The sequence below is a fragment of the Trichosurus vulpecula genome, chromosome 8 (genome assembly GCF_011100635.1).
Source record: "Trichosurus vulpecula isolate mTriVul1 chromosome 8, mTriVul1.pri, whole genome shotgun sequence".
NCBI lineage: Eukaryota > Metazoa > Chordata > Mammalia > Diprotodontia > Phalangeridae > Trichosurus > Trichosurus vulpecula.
In genome coordinates, this window is record NC_050580.1 from 171,856,422 (window position 1) to 171,879,228 (window position 22,807).

General features: G+C 39.2%; 1 protein-coding gene across 3 annotated transcripts in view; it reads right to left on the minus strand.

Annotated features, from left to right (window-relative positions):
• The window catches only part of SLC12A1 (solute carrier family 12 member 1), a 130,470-nt gene that overhangs the window by 36,634 nt on the left and 71,029 nt on the right, over window positions 1–22,807 (minus strand). For all 3 annotated transcript variants that reach the window (XM_036735330.1, XM_036735328.1, XM_036735331.1), the window contains exons 17-19: window positions 16,327–16,467; window positions 4,720–4,826; window positions 1,286–1,368 (exon numbers count right to left, since the gene is read on the minus strand). In XM_036735330.1, coding sequence (XP_036591225.1) covers window positions 1,286–1,368; window positions 4,720–4,826; window positions 16,327–16,467 — 331 coding nt within the window. The remainder of the gene's footprint in view (window positions 1–1,285; window positions 1,369–4,719; window positions 4,827–16,326; window positions 16,468–22,807) is intronic.

Genomic DNA, 22,807 nt, shown 5'->3' on the forward strand with positions numbered 1-22,807 from the left:
ATTCCCCTCTGGTACTTGGTTATGATACGAAGAAGATCCTAGCTTATCAAAAGCCATGTCAATAGAGCTTAAGATCTGTCAGGTCCTACTATCCTAGAAAGGCTCTGAGTGTGGGTGGATGATAGGTTAGATATCTCTTGTTAGACAAGTAGCCCCCCTAAGTTTAGAGAGGCTATCATCCCAATGGCTGCAGGGCAACGGATTTTTTTACTTGCAATAACTTCTTGAACATTACATCAATTAAGGCACAGAAGGGTTTTCACTTATATCAGTGGAAGGAGTATTGCTGTTGTTCAGATGTTTTGACCACATTTGAAGTTTTCTTGGCAAAGATTTTAGAGTGATTTGCCATTTCCTTCTCCAGCTCATTTTACAAATGAGGAAACTGAGGCAAACAGGGTTAAGTGACTTGTCTAGGGTCACATAGCTAGTAAGTGTCGAGGTCAGATTCGAACTCAGGAAGCACCATCTAGCCGCCCCAATAGGAGGAGCACACATGCTGAAATCATAGATTTGCAGTATTGAAGCTTTGTTATTCTTTATTTATGCATTTATTTGGGGGGGGTCTGGTCCAGTAATTTTGCTGGAGTGGAGAACTCCCAGTGAAGAAATCCCTTCTGCCAATGCAGATGAGCAACTACAAAGCAACATATAGTCTTTTAGAGTTGTTTGAAGAGTTGAGAAGTTAGTTAGCAACTTGTCCAGAGTACAGAACTGTCCATGTCAGAATTAAGACTCGAACCAAGAACCTGATTCTGAGACTGGCTCTTTTTATTCACTGTGCTACGATGCCTCTAACACTACCTTATGTCATGGACTCCTTTGGCAATCTGGTGAAGCCTATGAACCCCTCCTCAGAATAATGTATTTAAATGCATAAAATAAAATATATAGGATTACAAAGGAAACATCATATTGAGATACAGTTATCTATACATTTGTCATGTCTAAGTTCATGGAGTCGCTGAAATCTATCTTAGGATCCTTTGGATGCCTCTGGACCCCAAGTCAAGAACCCCGGCTTTTGTATATGACTGATAACAATAACTAGCCATGACGTGGGCTATTTAACATAAGTGATCTCATTTAAGAATAAGGAAATCAGGGTAAGACCACCAACGGAGGTGCATTTTCTCTTAATTGATAACTTTTTAACTTTTGCTTATATTTCTAGCATTTAGCTGGACCAGGGCTACAGTTATAAGTCAATAGAGAAAAACTGCTATTTGGGGGAGGTCTGAATATATACTTTCCATCTAAGAAGCAAGTATGTGTTAGTACCTACCTTGTACCTGTAGAACCTGAGAGATGTCAAACCCTTGGCTAATTCTGACAATAACGACGCCGATCTCAAAGTCGAAGGCGTCACTGAAAATCAAATCAAATCAAATCATTGTTTTATCCCAGAAGAGACATTTTAAGCTGATATCATTGAATAGGCTTCACAAATGCTAATACTGTCAAGTGATTAAAAATGATATGGTAAAAGCCCTACAGAGGATGGGCAAGAAAGAATGATTCATTTTCCAAATTTCTCCTTATCCCTTATTTTCCTGACTTACGTCAAGCATGAGAGACAAATGGATCAGTTAGGAGCCAGTTTAGTCAATCAATAAAAATCAATGAGAAACTGGATTGATCATAGGATTATTAGGTCCATTTTCCTATCTTGGAAAAATGGGAACTTGGGTCTTCAAAAGGTAGCCAAAAAAGGGGACGCATTCCCATATTTAAGATCAGAGAATGTTCAGGCTGGAAAGTACTTTCGAGATAATGCATGGTGGGAAGAGAATGCATGGGGAATTGTGAGATCTAGATTCAGATACCAGCTGTACCATTTAGCCTCTGTGTGACAGTGAGCAAATCATCTTGCATCTTTTCTGAACCTCAGTCTTCTCATTTCTAAAAGGACAGCATCATTCTGAGGATCTTTAATATCCTTTCCAGCTCTGCCATTTTGTGATTCTGTGTTTCTGTGACTCTATTGTGTAACGATCTATCTGGCCACCTGTCCCTGCGTCCTACTAGTTGCCACTGTGCAGGGCTTCAGTAGACACTTCAAAGCTCTGCCCTGTCTCAGATTGTCAGCTGGGGGTTGATGCCCCTAAACATGACAAAATGATGTTTGTTGAGCCCAGCCTTGTCATACATTAGCTGACGGCCAGATGGCAGTGAGCACCAATAAACAGAACTGTGTTGATTGTAAGGTTAGATGTGCCTACTGATGAAACTGCAGGACAGTTTCTCTAGGTTATTGGGACCCTGTTTTGTGAGATTCTGTGCTGTTTTCTCTTTCAGGAATCTTACGTAAGGGGGAACATTCGACTACTCCCTGGGAGGAGTGAAAAATTCTGGGGAATCTCTACTTGTCTGTGCACCTACCCAAGTTTGCAGGAGGAAGTAGCATTCAGATAGGAAAAATCAGGGTAGGAATTGACCTCTGAGAAAATTCAACCCCTGGTTCTGCTGGCAAGTACATGGCTCAGAGAATCGTCCCACACTGTCTGTTCCCTTTGGGCAGTAGGAAAAAAAAAGCAAAGGATCTTAGTATATTATGACAAGCCAGGTACTCAGGTAATAGAAGCAGCAGCAGGGACACAATAGCAGAAGGGGGTACCCAGATTTGAAGTTTGGGGAGTGTGGTTCAGTCAAGGAAATGATTAATGAGCTATTTTAGTTTATTCTGTTGAATAAATATTTGTTGGGTGAGATTGAGAGGCAGGATAGTGTGGTCCAGTCTTGGTGTCAAAAAGAGCTGGGTTCAAGTCTTGCTTCTGATACATATTAGTTGTGTGACCATGGGCAAATTACTTATGCTCTTGTGACTCTTAGGCAGTTCTCAGGTACTTCAGCTAATAGAGAAGTCACTGATCTGTCTCATAACAGTTAGTATCCAAAATGGATGAGGTCCAGACAAAGTAAATGGTACATTTAATTTCAGAAGGTGAAGAACTTAACCTTATATTTTTCAGTTCACCAAGGGACAAAATTCTCAGTTAAAAAATTCATAGGCATGTTATTAAAGTCACTTCATGTGCAGAGTGCTGATGTATGGCTACAAATATAATTGTCATCTTGATTTCTAATCCAGCAGAGGGGGTGAGGAATTGGACTAGTTTAAGAAGTATTCAGTATGTACAGAAGGCTCTCTTCTTTACACAAATGGCCTGGTTCTATCATAGTCCCTAGCACAGAGTAGAAGGACAGGACTTGCCTAGCCACTGACACACAGTACACAAAATGGTAGGAACCCTTTCAGCTTGGTGGCTTAGACCAGGAAGGATGCTGGAGTGTACTCTGCACTATAGCTTCCCGTTACCCTATGGTAAAGTCCTCCTTAGATATACAAGCCAGGGGGAAAAAACTCAAATCCCACCCTCCCAGAACTATGACTATTACAAATTAGGCCAGTAGCTATAAGAAGTAGTCAGTTAATTTCCCATAAACTTTTGGGAGAGGGAAGAAAAGAAAAAAAAATTTCCCTCTTTTGAACTTCTGGAGTATGTGCTCTTTGGTGTGAATCAGACAACTGAACCAAAGGGTCTTTGCGTTTCTTGTTTTTAAAGGGGGCCTTTCACTCCATTGGCTGTCAGTACTGAGGTATCAGCAATTACAGGGAAATTTGGGGACTATGATTGCTGCAACCCTTGAATAAGAGCAGGGACTGTCACTATCAGGAAGAAATTTATAGGTGTGGGGAAGTGCCTGTTGGTGGCCTGTTGGGGCCACCAGCAACTGACAGCATCTGAGAGAAGAGTCAGAGGAAGTCTACAAAGTACAACGTGAACATTTTACTCACACTGGTGATTGTAAACTGACTATGGAAGTTCTGCTGACACAGGATGTGGAGAGCATAATTCTAACCCTGTGGAGGAGTGGTGACTTGGGGCTTCATCTAAGACTCGGATTTGGCGCTGCAGCTCATGGTGGTGGTGGGTGACAGGGTTTATGCCCTTTATGAGTTATGTGACTTCCTGTCAAGTTCTGCCTATGGGAGTGCAGTGAGAACTGTTTTATATATGTTTGCCTTGTAGAGAAATGGGTCTCTGGATAGCTCTGCCGATTTGGTCTGTTCTTGGGTTGTGGTATTGACTTAGGTGAGAAGTTGTAGGAAATTACTATCACGTAGCATCTTGTGATGATAAGATTTGATCCTGTGAAGCTCTTACCCTGATTACTATACTTCCTTTGTCAATAGGGAGAAGCAATAGCTACATTAGACATATTCCACCAATACTATAATAATCACATAAAAAATCCTATGCCTAAATCAGTTCACATCCCACTAATACTTGCACCCTTCAGAAGGAGACAGCATTTAGGTGTTTTCTTATTACATAGGGGATCTTGAGGCAAAGGAATATTAAGTGAGTCATTCAAGATCCAGAAGAAGTCAGGAGGCTGAGCTAGGACTGACATTTGACCCGGCTATCTCTTTAATAATTCTATAGAGAAGTTTTATTGGGTAAAACCCCCAACTTTTTCTGTTTTGAAGCTAAAGGTGAAGGTGGCATGAATGGAAGAGCCTTCACCTCCTCTAGGACCTAGGAACATATGATGTTATCATTAGGTTGTTTTTTTTTTGAGAATCCAGAGTAGTTTCAGATTATGTTTTCCTTGAGGTAAAAGCAATTTAACATGGCACATGCATGTCTTAATCACTGTTCTAATTTGGATTTTATTTTTTTTAGAGGAATATATTTAAAAGTCATCACTTACTGTATAATTCCCACATAGTTCTCGATCTCTGCAGGGGGAGCTTTCCTCCAGTTTCTTTTAAATCCAATCACCATAGTGTTTGGTTTCATTCTGCCCAAGCCTGAGGCCTAAACAGTACATAAAAACATGGACACTCCTTACCATACATATAAAACACTGCAGCAAATGAGAAATAATGGTCCAAAGATCACTGAAGTAATGTTCTAGAGATTTCGAAGATTAGATTACATTTTAGTGTGTGTCCTTCATGCCCGTACCCAAGCATAAAATAGAAAGATTAGTTCTAAATCATCTCAGCCATAAATGGTTTTTAGATGACAGAAATGTAGCTTTTCTAAATTAGCATTCATTTGCATTTCTTCTGACACACACTCATTAAAATGGTTCAATAATTTAAAATCAAGAGAGGGTTGGTTTAGTGGCTGGCATGCTTATTGTAACAGAGTGGTACCAAGCTCGTTTCCAATTGTAACATCTGTAATGTCGCTAGTAATGAGGTTCATCTTTAGATTTCTGACATGCAAAGGCCACTAAAGGATGAATCTGTGGCAGCAGTTGAAATGGAACAGAGGCATGTTTCCAGAACCAAATCTACTCTGCTGAGTACACTATATACACCAATTCCAAATCTTCCAATTGGTATCTATACATACACTTAATTCCCTTTTGGTTACATAATCTGAATACCAGTTCCATCAGTTAATACTTTGAAGTTGATTTGAGTGATAGAAATATGTGGAAATATATTTGTCACCAGCTTAATCAGAGTAATTAGAATCTCTCTAGTCTAAATGTAGATCTACTTGAAGTAACTTTGTTCATCTCTACCCTGATCTGGGCTCTCTTGTCTTCTCCCTCTCTACTGTTTCACTTGGAATCAATCTTCCATGGATTCAGTTATAATTTCTTTGCATATGACTCTCATATCTACTTGACCATCCCTAATCTCTTTCCCGACTTTCAGTCTTGCATCTACATCTGCCTGTTAGACATCTCAAACAGGATATCCTGTTAACATTTTCAACACAGCATGTCCCAAACTCAATTCATTATTACCATCCATTAACAATATAATATTTATGAAATTGACAGCTATGAGTGGAGGGGTTAGCCTAGGCAAGTAGAGGTTTACCTCTTCATCAAAGACTAGAGAAAATGAGGAGATAACAGAATTAAGAGGAGTTTGGAGGTACAGAGTGGGACAGAAAAGCATAGCTTCTATTTCATCAGTAAAGTAGGAGATATCTTCTGGGAGGAGGAGCAAAGAAGATCTTAGAAGAGAAGAGAATGTTTGGAATAGTCACAGAGGAGAGTGTGATAGAATGCTAACAAGGGGGCAAATAAAAGTATTGCTATACATCAGTAAAGGCTCAACTGAGATTAGATAGCACAAATTTGTAGGAAACCCATCTGGTGGAGTTGAGTGACTTTATCTAGGAGTGTTCAATAGCATATGAGTAGGAATAGAGAAGGCAGATGATGGCCATGACCCAGGATCAAGTTTGCCAAGGTGTGTCTGATGACAGGACAAAGGAACAAAATATTCAAAGAAAACTGGAGACATATGGTTGAATTGGTCAACAATATGGTCAAGACCGTGAAAGATGGGAAGCGCAGCTATAATAAGGGTAATGAACCTTGGAAAACAAGGAGGGATAGAGAACTAGGGGTTATAGTCACTATGGAGACTGGGAGTGGTGAGATAAAAGAAGAGATTGGACAATAGATGGCTGTGAAGGTCATAGAGGTAAACTTAAGAGTTCTAGATCATTGGTATAGTTATAGGGTATAACGGTCAGATCAGAGGTATGACCATTTCTGTGTATGACTGAGGTGAAATGAAGAAGGAGAGCACAGATGTTTTGGAAGATAAAGCAACTGGTACAACTTTGGCTGCAAACAGGAACATCTGGAGGACCCCTCCATCTATAGGAAATCTCTCTATTGTTTTGACTCTGTGCAGGACATTCTCCATGACAATGATGGATACCTTTGGCAAGTGTATATCTGTTTTATACCATGCTTAATGATGATAATCAGGACTATTGAACAAAGTCATTTCTGTAGAACCTTATATGGTCTCATATATATCTTATATGATCTCCTTATATAAAAGAACCTTATATGATCTCAGCAATCAATAATAAATCCAGCACTTGTATTCTCTACCCTTTTCAGCTAGTTGTGGAACTCTGAAGATGAAGCCTTCCTCAAAAAAGTAAATCGTTTGCAGAAGTATACCTGTTTATTTTTCCTGTTTTCATCTGGAGTACCCTTGACATAGAGGCAGATCATTTTCATGCAAATTTTATAGAGATGAGCATGTACACATATGAATTTTTAGTTACTCATGTTCTCAGTAATAATATTATTTATGATTTCATTTTCAGAATCATTTGGTGTGCTCTCTACTTTCAAATATCTTGAGAATAGATCCTTCAGTGATGACAAAATTGTTACACAGCCATCATCCTGGTACAAGCCCTTGTGCCTGGACTGTTGCAAGAGCCTTGTAGTTGGTCACCCTGCCTTGTCTCCCCCTACTCCAATCCATTCTCCACTGAACTGCCAAAGTGATTTTTCTGAAGCACAAATCTGACCATCTCACTGCCCTCAGCCCTCATTACCCCATTCCACTTTGGATATATCGTGTATGCTCATAGGTAATTTTGTTTGCATATTGTCTTCCCCATTAGAATGTGATCCCCTAAAGGGCAAGGACACTGCTTTCTTTCTATCTCCAGAACTTGGCACAGTGCCTGGCACATAGTAAGTACTTGTTGATTGACTGTCACATCCAGCATGATTCTCTTTATTTTTTTTTCCTGCATCTGTTCCAACTTTTCTTCTTGATTGCATCTTTAGCACCACTTCCTCTTCTTCATGCAGCGTGTAACTTATTTGTCTATGAGATTTCCATAGAAGAGACAGTGAAGCACACCTACCCCCTTATAGCAGAGAAGTAAGAGGCTCTTGGGACAGAATGCTGTATACATTGTTAGATTCAGTCACTGCAATTGATTTTGTTTAATTGGTTTTCTTTATCAAAAGAAAGATTTCAATCTGGAGTAAGGCTGGGACATAACAGTGATTTAAAGACAAACTATGTAAATAAAATGTATTTTTGAAAAGAAAAAAGGCAAAGTTGCTAATATTTACTCCTAAGGGTGTACCTCATCCTTAGATGTCTGAATTTCCATATTCAAGAAAGTCACAAGTTGGGACTGTATACAGATGATAGAAATGTGTGTCTGCGTAGGACAGGAAATGAAAAGGGCAATGCAGACCCAAATGGATAGTCTTGGAGACTGGGAATTAAGGATTCGGAAAAGCATCACTATCTTCCTATCATCTGAAGAGCATTCACAAAGTCATTCAGTAAAGAGGAATGAGTATTGACACAACAGACCCATGTGTAGATAGAGTCCATCACAAAATCTCTCTGGCTAATGCCCCCACTCATGGAAAACGTGGGAACATCAGCATCTGCTTGTTTTACTTTTTCCGAAAGGCCCTCCATTTTCTACATGTATTGAGGGTAACAAAAATCGACAATGGGGCAGGTTTTGTTTAACTCCCCCAAACTCGCTAAGTAGGCTCTAGAGTCCATTTACTGTCAAGACAATTTTCTGGAGGTTGTCAAGCAGCCCACCCCTCTGGCCCTAGTACCTACTGGGCCACTTGAATCACATCACCAATAAAGGATTATCAGTCTGGAGCTGGGAAGGACCTCAGAGGCCATCTAGTCCAATGTCCTCATTTTATACATGAGGAAACTAAGGTAGTCAGAATTTGAATCCACTGACTCCAGAGCCAGTGGTCTTTCCATTGTGCTATGGTGCCTCCTGAGATAGGTCCAAGTTGCCTCTTGGTACATTTTGTTCCCTGTTATGCTGACGTCTCCAAGTCCAAGGACGTGGTCTGTGGGGTAGTTTTTCTTTGATATGACTCAATTATAATCCCAGCATCTGTCTCGTGTAAGGTGTTTGATACACACAATTTCCTGCATGGGTCATGTAGCCATACAAGCCTCTCGCCAGGTCCATGTATAGCTCTCCATCTCTGTCTCCTGTCCTTGTAGCTTGTACATTTCCTCCAGAAGCATATTCCCTCTTGTGCATACACATCCCCATGAATAAGAGGAAAGGACTAGGCTGCATACCTGTTACATGCCTGATCAGAAAGCGAGGTCGATTGGTCTCATAGGAAGAACAAAGAATAACAGATGGATGGTCCAGATGATGTAATGGAATTCACAGTACAAAGGCCTAGAAGAAGGCCTCCTGTGCACTGAGGAGTTCCTCTCTAGATTTATGAAAGGACATGAAGAAGAATCCCATAGAATGAGAAGGCATGCATTGGTTGCAATCTGTCCCCATATCAGTGAGATCCCAAATCTACTGAAACATTGAAATAAATATCCTTCAGTGTCCTAACCATACCTATTTCCCATAGCCTTGTCGACAGTGATAGCGGTTCTTATCTGAATAATTGCAACCTCCTCCTTACCAATTTTCAGCACTGGTTGATTTTTATTTCTGCTGCAGAAGTTGTCTTCTTCGATATACATTATTTGACCCTGGCATCCCTTTCACCAGGGCCTTTAAATTGCTTCTATCCATGAGCACCAGATCTTCACTCCATGGATTATCTCACATGGGTGATGTTCTCATATGCTCAGGATATCCCCTAACCTTGTCTTGGTTCATTGACTCAGAGTCCTCTTAATTCATTGTCCCATTCTTGTTTATAAACTTTCTCACAGCACTGTCATATAACTAAGTATCTTCCATCTCCACTTACTTTGATAAGCTCCCCCTTTTTGTGGTCCAGTCATTTTTCAGTCATGTCTGACTCTTCATAACCCCATTTGGGGTTTTCTTGGCAAAGATACTGGAGTGGTTTGTCATTTCCTTCTCCAGTTCATTTTACAGATAAGGAAACTAAGGCTAATAGCATTAAGTGATTTGCCCAAGATCACACAACTAATAAGTGTCTGAGTCCAGATTTGAACTCATGAAGAGGAGTCTTCCTGACTCCAGACCCAGGATTCTCTCCACTGCACCACATGGCTGCCCCATAAACATCCTCTAGTCTTAGGTAAAGTGGCTCCTGAAATACCTTCATAAAAGCCATCCTAGATAGATCAAAGATAATCCATGTTCTTTTATGTATTTATTTTGTTAAGTATTTCCCACTTACATTTTAATCTGGTTTGGGCCACACTCAGGTTTGACACCTCTAGACTAGAGCACTGAGATATTATCCACAGTTCCACAATTAATAGGTGTTTGAAGTAGGATTTGAATCCAGATCTTTCTGCCAGGAAGGCTGGCCCTCTAGCCACTGTAGCAGGCTCCTTCTATGGGTTAGGATTACTTGTTGAAAAAGCAAAGTTTGAATAAAATATATGCATGCTATATGTAAGCAATGATGATGAATGGGACAGAAATGCTGACTTTCTATATCAAACTCCCTTTATGAACAGCTTTAGGCTGGATGTTGGCTTTCTCAGCACAGAGGAGCTGCTTAAAAAGTAACCCATTGCAATGATACATTTTTGCCATGGTTAGGAAAATTAAAAAGAGATGAGAGGATCACTAGGAGATAATAGTTTTTCTGGTCCTTAGAAATTATTCCCCTTGGGTGAGTGACTTGGTGCATTCTCTTTAGGTGCAATAAAAAGGGAGTTTTTAAGGACACTTTATTCCTCATCTCTAAGACTGTCATTTGAGTCTGCATTCTCCTGTATGCTTCCTATCCTGCCTGCACTAACATTTACAGTATCTGGATGTGGTCCTGACTTCCGACTCCCTTGAATACAAAAATTCAGAAAGTCAAGAATAGGGATGTGCCAGGAATATTTTCAGCTAGAGCTTTCCTTCCTTTTTTTAAAAAATAGTTTATTGGATGCCTTTTGTCTTTATATCACAATTATTTTCTAGCTCCCCTCCAGGTCGAATGCTTCCTAATGCGAATGAAAGCTATTTAAACAGCAATATGTGATAGAGTGACTACATCTGACAATGTATATAACATTCTGTCCACTTCTCTGCTACAGAGTGGGAGAAGATGGTGTGTTTCATTATCTACCATCCAGGAGCTTCATTGACTTTTCATTTACTCAGAGTTTGGCTTCCTTTTAGTGATCTTTCCATTTACACTGTTGTAGTCATTATGTATATTTTTCTTTTGATCCTTTTCATTGTTCTGCTCTGAATATGACCATATAACTCTTCCCATGTATCTCTGAATTCCTTATTTTTAACATTTCCTACTGAATAACATATTATATTTACATATCATAACATTCTTAGCCATCCTCCAATCGATAGGCGCCCACTTTGTTTCTGATTCTTTGCTTTCCGCAGAGAGTGCTAGTCGATCAATAGTTTGACATATGTTGGATCTCTGTTCCTTTCTTTGACTTCCTTGGGGTGTGTGACCACTAGTGGAATTACTGGATCCAAGGGTATGGACAGGTTAATCTCTTTCTACCCAGAAGATGCTATGCTTTATAATAAAGCATTATATAAATTACATGTATATAATATATATAATATAAATTATTATTAAAGATATAGTTATGTATTATATAATTGTTATGTATAATATAATTATTAAATATAGAACATGTTGTATTGGTGGTATGTTTGAAAAAGGGAAGTATTTTCCATCTGGATATTAAATATTAAATATTCTCATACTCTCATTATGCTAGAACCTAGTTTATGTATTTGCTGTCCATGGTTGAGCCATGTTGAACTGAGTAAAAGGTTTTGTGATAATCAAGGAAAGGCAGCAAAAGTGGGGGATCTTATTCATTAATCATTGGATTGATAATGAGCTTCCCTTTATACCCCAGGGATGTTTTGAAACACTCCTTTTCTCATCAGTCAGTATATCATTTTCTTATAAATGTTTAGAGATTTTAGTGAAACGAGCTGTGCACCCTGTGTAGAAAGCATCCTTCCATGTAATTGGCCTGTATTTGAATAGCCCACTGGTGTTCTCATGTTTTGGTAATAAATATGTGATATCTTCTGTGAAGAACGATTGGTACAGACTTGCATCAGAAGAGAAACTGGTAAAGTACATTGCTGTTTTTTTGTGCACCTCTCTGAAGTATCTGATTCAATAGTTATACATCTTATTCAGATCGTCTGCTTTCAAGTTTTTTTTTAAGGGAAATAAGTGTTTTAATCACTTCCTTGATATAACCATTCTTCCCTTGGATACACAAACTCATTGTTTCAAATCTGATCCAAGTTGTGCTTTTTTTCTTGGGTAGGACTTCTTTTGACTATATAGATGGACAAGCAGCGAATAGAGCACAGGACTTGGGGCCAGGAAGACCTGTGTTCAAATCTTGCCTCAGATCCCTAACAGCTTTGTGACCCTTGGCAAGTCACTAACCCCTCTGTACTTTATTTCTTCATCTAATAATAGCACCTACATCAAGGGATTTGGGAGCAGCTAAGTGGTCCAGTGGATAGAGTGCTGGGCCTAGGGTTAGGAAGATTTGTCTTCATGAGTTCAAATCTAGCCTCGGATACTTATTAGCTGTGTGGCTCTGGCCAAGTCACTTAATCCCATTTCCTCATCTGTAAAATGAGCCAGAGAAGGAAATGGCAAACCACTCAGCCACTCTGGCATCTTTGCCAAGAAAACCCCAAGTGGGGTTACAAAGAGTTGGACATGACTGAAAAACGACTGAACAAAAAACATGGAGGAGTTGTAGTGGGGGTTAAAAGAATAAACATGTAAAGTGCTTTGCAAACCTTAAAGTGCTATATAAATCCTAGCTGCAGTTGTTGTTACTGTTGTTATTAAAGTGGCGAGAAATTTAATTTTTTACATTCTCTTTTGGGTTTCTCTCTCTCCTCTAAGTTTTTTTTTGCTTTTCCAACTTCTAGTGACTGATTTTTAAAATTGATGTTCCATTTTTATTTTGACCTTCGAATTGCTTTGAATCCTTCTATTGCCCCAGGTTTTGGACTTTCTCTTTCAATTGTTGATTTAGAGTATCAAGAATTTCTGATATCCTTTTGTTTTCCAAATTCCATTCTGTGTATTTCTTTGTCATTACCTTTAATTGGGTAATTTAGTTTAATGACTTTTCAGCTGCATGTACCAGCTGGACATTTATATAATCTTTAATATGTCTTCAACAGTTTTATTAAACTGCTTCCAGACATTGTCCTTAGGAACATTCCTAGATAGTTCTACCTTTCCTTCTAAGGTCCTTGGCATTGTAATACCTACAGTCTATACTGTTGTTTCCAAGACCTGAAATATTGTGGGAGAATGCATTGCTTCATGATGGCTAGTTTGAATGCCCCTGTTTTGGTAGAATTTGTCTGCTAATTGTATTTATATTGTCAAACTCAAAAAGGACTTATAATTCCATTCTAAGTATGCTCAATCTTTTGAAAAATCATGTTATATCTGCACTGCTTTTGTCATGTCTCATTATTAGGTAGTTCTTTTGGAGTGTGTGTTAGGTGTAGACTTTCTTTTTTCTAAGATTTAAAAAAAATCCTTTCTTCTTTTAGGTTAGTACTTTGTTCCCACAATTAGATTTTCCTGAATGACTTTGATGCAGTTCTGTTCTCATAGGCTCTTTCCCCAACCCTGATGCCTATTTCCCTTCCCTTTCCCTAGTTTGGAGATTTTATTTAAATTCATTCTCTTTCTCTCTCTCTCTCTCTCTCTCTCTCTCTCTCTCTCTCTGTCTCATTCTTTTTGTTCCCTTATGCTTCTTTCCTTCTTTTTTTCCCCTCTCAATGAAACGGTTCTAGTTAAGGAACTAAGCATTTTATGAGGCAGAAGTGAGAAGGGAATGCATTCTAGATGTGAGGGATAGCCAATGCAAAGACATGGAGAAAAAGAGGTAGAGTGCCAAGCATATGGTATTTCCATCCCAATTATACTAAAACTTTTCCTCCTGAGATTATCAATGACTATCACAAAATCTAATGGCTTTTTTCCCCAGTACTTTCAGCATTTGAGAAGCTTGATTAAGCTACTAGAGGGAGCAGAGTCAGGAAGATTTGAGTTTGAATTTGACCTCAGATACTAGCTATGACCTTGAACAAGTCACTTAACTTTTATCTGCCTCAGTTTCCTCAATTGTAAAATGGGAATAATAGCACCTGCCTCACAGGGTTCGTCGAATCATCTAATGAAATGATACCTGTAAAGCACTTAAGTGCTTAATAAATGTTTTTTTCCCTTTCCCTCTGACCACCTTCTTGATATTCTCTCCTTCCCCAGTTTTTATGACATAGTGATACCATGATTTGCCTTCTATTTCCCTAAGTATTTCTATATTGTCTCTTTCATTGATTACTCTTTCTTTTCCTGTCCTTTCAATGTGGGTCTTCCCCACATTGTTCCCTTTTGCAATCTTCTCTTTTCCTTCTACACTCTCTTTTTTTAACCTTATCCACTCTTAGGGCTTTAGTCATCAACTTTAGGCAGATTACTCTTAAATCTGTGCCACTATCCCCAAACTCTCTATAGGGCTCCAGTCTCATATTTCCAACTGCCTGATGGCTATCTCCACGTGAAGGCTCCATCAGCACCTCTGTATGAACAGAGGGCAAAGGGCTGGATCTAGAGTCAAAGGATCAGGGTTTGAATCTTGGTTTTGTTAAATATAAACTGTTTGAGCAAGGGCAAGTCAGTTAACCTCTAGGTGCCTCAGTTTTTTTTAATCTGTAAAATGAAGGTGTTGATCTAGGTGACATCTAAGTTACCTTCTGGCTCTAATTCTGTGATCCAAAAATGAACATATAATCTTTCTGTCAACATCTATCCCTCCTCTTGCTTTCTCTATTTCTGTTTGACGGCATACTATCATCCTAGTTTTCCAGTTGAAACGTCCAAGTCATCTCTATTTACTTTGCTTGCCCTACCCCCACCTCCCCAATCCAGTTAGTTCCCAAGCTCTGTTGAATAGTTCTTTACAACATCAATTCTATCCTGATTGGAATATTACCTCCTTACACACTGGGATGGTTTCATTCTTTGTATTGGCATCCCCAGTGCCTGGCATACTTCCTGGCACATAGTAAGTACTTAATCAAGACTTTTATTGATTGATCTACTCTCTTCACTGCTTTCTACTCTTTCCACTTCCACAATGCAACCACTTCTAGTTCCTAACTGGTCTTTCTGTCCCTAGCTCCCCTCTCTTTAAGTTTACCCACATTCCTCTGATCACATAAAAAACAAGCTCTCTATTGCCTACATCTTAAAGTATAAATTTCCTATATAAGCATTCATGACCCTCCTTGACTAACCTACCTTTCCATCCTAATTTCTCAGTTATATCCTTCACATACTCCATATTCCAGTTAATTCCAGACCGTTTGCAGTCCCCTCCCATTCTCATCCTGTTCTCTCCCATCCCCATGCCTTTGCTTATATCATTGCCAATTCCTAACAATTCTGTTCCCATCTCTGCCAATTAAAATCCTTTTCTTCCTTCAAGAATCACTTACATGTTACTTCCATGATTATGTCTTACTTGATCCCAACAGGTGGAAGTGATCTGTTCCTCTCTAAATTTTTCACACTTTGAATCTCTCCTTTACAATTAGTATATTGTCACAGATACACAGAACTGGAAAGAACTTCAGTGGCCATCTAGCCCAACCCAAACTTGCAAAAGAATCCCCTCTAAAACATATCTAACAAGTAGTCATCTAGCTTTTCCTTGAAAGCCCCCAGGGATGAGGAATCTACTACCTCCCAGATACTTTTAGGTACTCGTTAAGGAAGTAATCTTAAATTTATCTTTTTGTAGCTTCTAACTTATGTTGTAGGTGCTTAAATGTGTGCCTTTTTCTTCTTTCTAAACTCTAAATTTCTTGAAGGGAGGACTTCTGTCCTAAGTCATCCTATATCCCTAGCACCCATCACTTTGCTTTACATGCAGTAGGTGCATAATAAATGCTTTTTGTATTAAATGGATTGAATTGTAGTTCATGATAACAGGTGTGGGGCAAAGACTTACTAATTTACTCTGTACTAAGGGCAAAAAAAGGTCAAGGCTCTAGGGAGAATCCAGAGAACTAAAATAAGCGTGCTTCAGTCTTGAGCAGCTCTGAATATTAAATTTCATTAAATATTCTGGAAATAATTTAGGCGGACTGTGAGATTTAACACAGCAGATCATCATTCATTTATTTAGTCGAGTCTAGCAGCTGCCTTCACATCATTTGCACAAAAAAGGAATAAAATGCCTAACTCTTAATGCTGTATATAGTATGAAATGCAAAAATAATTTGAAGTTTTAATAGGATATTGAATGTTGCCAACTATCGGAAAAAATTTGCATTTCAATATGTGTGGGCGCAGATTGTGTTATGGTGGCCAAAGGCAACCTCATTTCCCATTTTCCATTGTTCTCATTCGCAACTCAAAGACACCGAAACCCTGGGCATCCTTTCATCACGGCTGGTGCCTAGGACTAGACTCCTTCCAAATCCCGAATCATCTGTATTGATCTCGGCAGTTGGCTGGCTGGACCATTTCACTTTAGAGCTTCATTAACATTCGGTGTTAATTGTCTTTCACTTTTCCACTCATTGGCCTTACCTGAAGGAGACTTCTGACACCGTCCCTAAAGCAGTCTGCTGCTACTGCGGCATAGAAAGCCTTAATTTTGTTCTTGAGAAGCCAGGCCTGCTTCTTCGCCATGCCGCTGTTCATCTCCTTCACACACTCCTTGCGCGGCCCCTGGATGACATAATGAAATATTGGTCGGTCAAAAGCCGTGGCATTCTACATCAAGCCATGGTTGTTTTTAAAGGACAAAAATAGGCAGCTGAGCCCTGTTAGGCTAAGGGATGGGAGAACACCTCCCCAAAGTCCACACTAATTCTGCCTTCCCTCCCCAAAGCTGCCACTGTTTATATTCACATTCTAGCCAAGGAGTCTGGGGTTATTAGCATGTGATTAATTAACTGCAATGATTCTAAGTGAAGTGGGAAGGGGCAGGTGGTGATGAGCCTGGACTCGTGGCAGAGGAAGATGCCAACAGCCCTTGGCTCAGCCTTTAGGGTCACTTTTAGGGATGGTGAGTCAATCATAGCCATGGCAGAAATTTAAAGAAACATGGAACTTATTGGGCAGAGTTGGTGGCGGACTGTAGCCCTGCATAGTTCATACACCATAAGAATTGAAAGGGACCTCAGGAGGTTGGACGAGGTGACTCTCTCATTTTGCAAATGGGCAAACTGAGGCAAGGAAAGTTAGGTAACTTGCCCAAGGTCACAAAGTAAATGCCAGAAATGGAGCTTCTAACTTCTCTGTACCGCACTAGGTTACCACTGTTAGGTTTCTTTAAAAAAAACTATACCTAAGATTTTTATTAGTATAGGGAGTTCTCTATTAGTACAGATCAGAACCTCCTTTGTAATTTCTAGTCTTAGAGAGCTGTCTCGGTGCTGGGAAGTTAAGTGACTTACCTAGGGTCACACAGCCAGAATATATCTGAGTCAGGACTTGAACTCAGGTCTTCTAAAGTCTGAGACCAGTCCTTTTCTCCAGCATGCCATACTTTCATTTACATGTATCTGCCCTAGTCAGATAACTGGGGGAGGGGAGCATTGAAAAAGGCGGTCTAGACCTTTGATTTCATCAGTTTCCTAATGTGGAAACTCCCATCACCAATGCAGATAGGCCACTAGCCACCCAGAGCATAGTTTTAGTGAGCTTTCTAGAACACTGAATGGTTAACTAGGTTGTTTATATCCTCACAGCTAGAGTGTCAAAGGCAAGCTCTGTGCCTGGGTCTTCCTGCCTTTGGGGCATCTTGAACAGGACATTCCAGAGGCATACTCCATAGGCAGCCATAGTTGAGTTCCATAGGCAACTCGAACTCTACATGTCCAAAACAGAACTCATTATTTTTTCCCACAAACCCTCCTCTTTATCCAAACTTCTCTATTCGGTCAATGGCACCATCATTTTCCTGCTGTTGTATTCCCAGGCTTGCAATCTCAGTTCCTAAATCTCAGTCACCCCACATTTCTAATCCATGGCCAAACCACCTTCACAATATCCCTGGTATTGGTCCCTTCTCCCTATTTGCATAACATCTCTCTATTCATGTAGCCATCACTTTAGTTCAGGCCCTCATCACCTTTCACCTGGACTGAGGCAATAGCCTTCTCATTAATTTCCCTATCTCAATTCTCTTCTTATTCCAACCCATCCTCAAACTCAATTGCCTGTATTAATTTTCCTAAAGAGTAGGTCTCCTCACGTTATCTCCTCCTATTCAGTAAACTCCAGTGGCTCTCATTTAGCCTTCAGGATCAAATATAAAGTCCTCTGTTAGGTATTTAGAGCTAGTCACACCCTGGCCTCTTCCTACCTTTCCAATCCTTTCTTTCGTCCTCTCCACACAGTCTACAATCCAGGTACATTGGCCAACCTGCTATTCCTGGCACATGACACTCCATCCCCCCGCTCCACACCTTTGTCCCCCATTACAAGAATGATCTCCCTCTTCAGCTTCATCTCTTAATTTCCTTGCCTTCCTTCTGGACTCAGTAAAAATCTCACCTTCTTCTGGAGGCCTTTTCCAGTTGCCCTAGTCTTCTCCTCTACCATTACTTCTGTCTATCTTTGTCTTGCATATACCTAGTTATTTACATGCTATCTTGTCTCATTAGAATATCAGCTTCCTGCAGGCACTTTTTTGCCTTTCTTAGTATCCTTAGTGTTAAATTCAGTGCCACCCTAGAACATAGTTTTTGTGGTTGCTCAGTTGTTCCAGTCATGTCTTACTCTTCACAACCCCATTTGGGGTTTTCTTGGCAAAGATACTGGAGTGGTTTGCCATTTCTTTCTTTCCAAATAGTTAATGAATGCTTGCTGCTCGAGTGACACCTCTCTGTTCATTATATCAGAGGTGTCTAACTCAAATAGAAATGGATCCCTACATAGACATATTGATTTAAAAAATGACAACATTAACATTATCTTAAACATTTCCCAATTATATTTTAATTTGGTTCTGGTGCAGTTTGACATGTGGCATCTTATTATCACTTCCTTAGACAATATGTTAGCTCCTTTCTCCTTCCATTTCAGCTTAATTCAACAAGCATTTTTGGAAGGAATCTTAGTGGTCATCTAGTCCAACCCTGTTGTTTGTAATTATGGGAAAGTGAGGTCTTTGAAGGCTCAGTAACTTGACCAAGTCACTCAGATAGCAAATGGGAGAAAGAAGACTTAAACTCGGGCCCTCTGATGCACTTTCCATGACGTCATGGTGGCTGGTATGGTGTAAGAGAAGTATGAGAGTTGGCCCTTATTCTTAGAGAGTCTTCAATGAAGTTGGAAGACTAGACCTACTTATAAACTTGGTAAGAAGCTTTCTTTGGAGGGATTTTATTTTTCAGTCATTCTGAGAAATGATAGAATCGGAGACTTTAGAAGCCACTAAGAAGGCAGTGTGGTTGAGAGTAAAGAGAGCTGTGGTAAATATCAAGAGGTTGGGATTATAGCCCTGGTTCTAATCTTAGCTAGCCACATGACCTTGGGCAAGTATCTTGGTCTCTCTGAGCAGCTGTAAAAGGAAGGAGATGGACTACTAACCTAGGGGTTCTTCATCTTTTTTGTGGTATTGCTTTTTATGGAAATCTGTGGACCTCTTCTCAGAATAATGTTTTTAAATGCATAATATAAAATACATAGGATTATAAAGGAAATCAGTTGCATTAAAATATTGTTATCAAACTATCTTTTTAGAAAACAAGTTCACAGACCCCAGGTTAAGAACCTCTGTACTAAAATGATCTCTAAGTTCCCTCTCAGTTCCAAAATTCTATTTAATATGGGATATGAGTTGGGTCAATCTTGGGTCTCTCTGCCCTACTGTGTAGCACAAAGCAAAGAAGGAAAATTTGATGAGGGGTGCCCCACAGAGAGAGTAGGCATGGGACAGAGAAATTGCTGCCAGGTCTAGGAAGGATGTGCCTTAGCATCAGCCTACGAGTTGAACTACCATGACTGTGAACCCCTGGGGAAACTGGCACTTATTTAAATAAATACAGTCTAGCATATATCTATTAGTATTACAAAAATCCAAATTAAACATTAACTGTGACAATGAGATTTACTTTAGTGCCCGAGTTTTCCATATTGTGAAGTCATAAAAATATTTCATGCAGAATCTCTCTTTGCTGAAAGTTATTACACTATCATTGTTGTACACATATTAATGTGGAAGCAAAGCTGCCATACAGCTGCCATGGGAAAAAAGCAAATAATAAAAAAAAGAGAGAGAGAGAGAGAAAGACATGCAGGGACAGTGTCCTCTAACTTCTCACCACGAGTCGGAATCACAGAAGTGGATTTTATCGTCCAATTAAAATACTTCTATAGCTGACTTCATCTAAAAATGAGTTTTAAAATGAACTCAGCATTCCAGTAGACAAAACTATGGGTTGTTGGGCAGATTTTTTCCCTTTCTTTTTAAAAGAAACATCAAATGCGACAACATAGGTCTGAGCAAAGTGTGAAGAGTTGGCAATTATTTAGTCTACAGACTAAATACAGACAGGTGGTGACGAGGTGACTGGATCACTGTCTTTGGATAGAGGAAAGGTTATGTTCTCTGTTTCTACTGAAGATAAAAGAAAAGAAATGGGCCTACGTTATAGCAGGAAGAGTTAAGGCTAAATACAATGCTATGGTGGAAAATACTGTGTTCTGTTCAAGTTCCTCCAACAGCAAATTATATATGTGTGTGTGTGTGTGTGCGCGTGCGCGCACGCATATATATATATATATATATACACATATACATATACATATACATATACATACATACATAGGAACAAATCTACAAAATAGATATGTTTATTATAGCTCTTAATCAGAAGATTAAAACAAATCTTCTTCTTTTCTTTTCTTTTGGAATCGGAAGAGGAAAACGAAAAACAGAAAGACTTGTCATATTAATCTAATCCAATCCAATTAAAAAAATCTTTAAGTGACTAGAGTGTGTAGAACATTGTGACAAGCATTGGGGGAGATACAAAATTTAGATAAGACAGATTCCCTACCCCATGACGCCTAGTAGAGGGATTTGAAATATACAGAAATTCATTCTGTATCTAATATATATGTATATACACACACACACACACATATATATATATTTATATCTCTACATAGGCACAGTATATATATACATATATAAATAGTCTCCCAATACACACACATATATGTGTAAGTATATAGTCTCCTAATTGATTTCTCTGTCTCAAATATCTCCCCATTTTACATAGCTGCCAAAGATTTTGCTAAAGTACAAGTGTGAACAAGTGAATATTGATGTTGCTGAGAATAAAAATAGGGTCTGGATGGAGTGGAAGATTGTAAACTGAGTGCTAAAGTTGTTGAATGTGTATATATGTATGTAAAATACATCTAGCATATATATATGTATATTTATATTTGTGTATGTATCCATATAAGATCATAGAATCATAAGTCTAGAACTAGAAGGGACCTCTGAGGTTATCTAGTCCAATCCCTTAATTTTACAGATGAGGAAACAGAGGCCCAGGGAGCATAAGTGACTTGCCCATAGTCACAAAGGTAGTAAGTATCAGAGGTGGGATTTGAACTCATATGTGCGTATACGCATATATACATGCATACATATATATACAGCATATTCCTATATGTTTATATACACATATATACATGTATATGTAAGTATACAAAACATAGAAAGGGAGATAAAATATTTAAATGATAAGTTTCTATCATCCATGAAGTTTAGTAGGGGGATTTGGCTTATAAAGAAATTTGTTCTGTGTAATATATGTATTATATATGTATTTGTATACATAATACACCCACAGTCTATTCATTCTATATATATTTCATATCCGTATGTATAAACACCATACAGAAACATATGTGTATATATGCATATACATACATACATACATGGGTCCATATACATATACACTCATGTATATGTGTGTATGTGTATCTGTGTGTGTGTGTGTGTGTGTGTGCATTCAGTCTCTCAGGAGACCAAGGAGAAGCAGTCACATAGGTAAGAAGAGAGCCAAGAAAGAATAATGTCATGAAAACCCAGAGAGGAGAGATCACTTAAGAAGAATGTGCTCAACAATATCTAAAACTACAGACAGACCAAGGAGGATGAGAATTGTGAAAAAAGACCTTAAATCTGGCAATTAAGAGGTCATTGGTAACTTTAGAGGGAGCAGCTTTAGTTGAATGAGGAGGTTGGAGGCCAGATGGGAAACAATTTAGAAGAAAGAGAGAAAAGAGAGCGAAATGATTGAGTGAAGACATCTTCTTCAAGTTTAGCTGAGGAGGGGAGGAGACATAGAGGATGATACCTAACAGAAATGGTAACATCAACTGAGCGTGGCTTTAAAGATGAAGGGGACTTGGCTACATGGGTGAGGATGAGTAAATAAAGAAAGATTGAAGATATATGTATGGGAGTTAGAGAGAGATGGACAGAAAGAGCCAGAGAGCCAGGGGCAGGGCCAAGGAGGGTAGTAGTGAGGGGGTAACATATTGCAGATGTAGAAGGGGGTGGTATCACTTGCTCTATCACTTCTGAACTGCTGGGGGCAGCCACAAATCAGTGCTCTTGGATCTACTTCAAAATTATGTTTTCTAACTTCAAGTGGACCTTTAATGCTTTATGGAAACTCCCTTTTCCTTCTCTTATTGAATTCCAATAACCTTCTCACATAATAGCTATACCAAACTTTCTCTCCTTTCTTTAAGCTCCTTAATTCTGTTACTTGTCTCACTTTCTGCAGATTTTTCAACTCTACTGAAAAGATTAGGACCTTTCGACTTCAGTTCATTCAATTCTCTTCCTCCACACTTAAAGAGCTCTTATCTCTTACTCATCTTTTCCTTCTTCCTTTTTGTCTAAGAGGATGACAGAGTCCTTTTCCTTGCTAGCTCTAACCTGGTATCCTCGATCTCATCCTCTCTTGTTTCCTCCAGGACCTTGATTTTTAAATCACCCCTATGCCCTCTGTTTGGTCGCTCTCTGCCC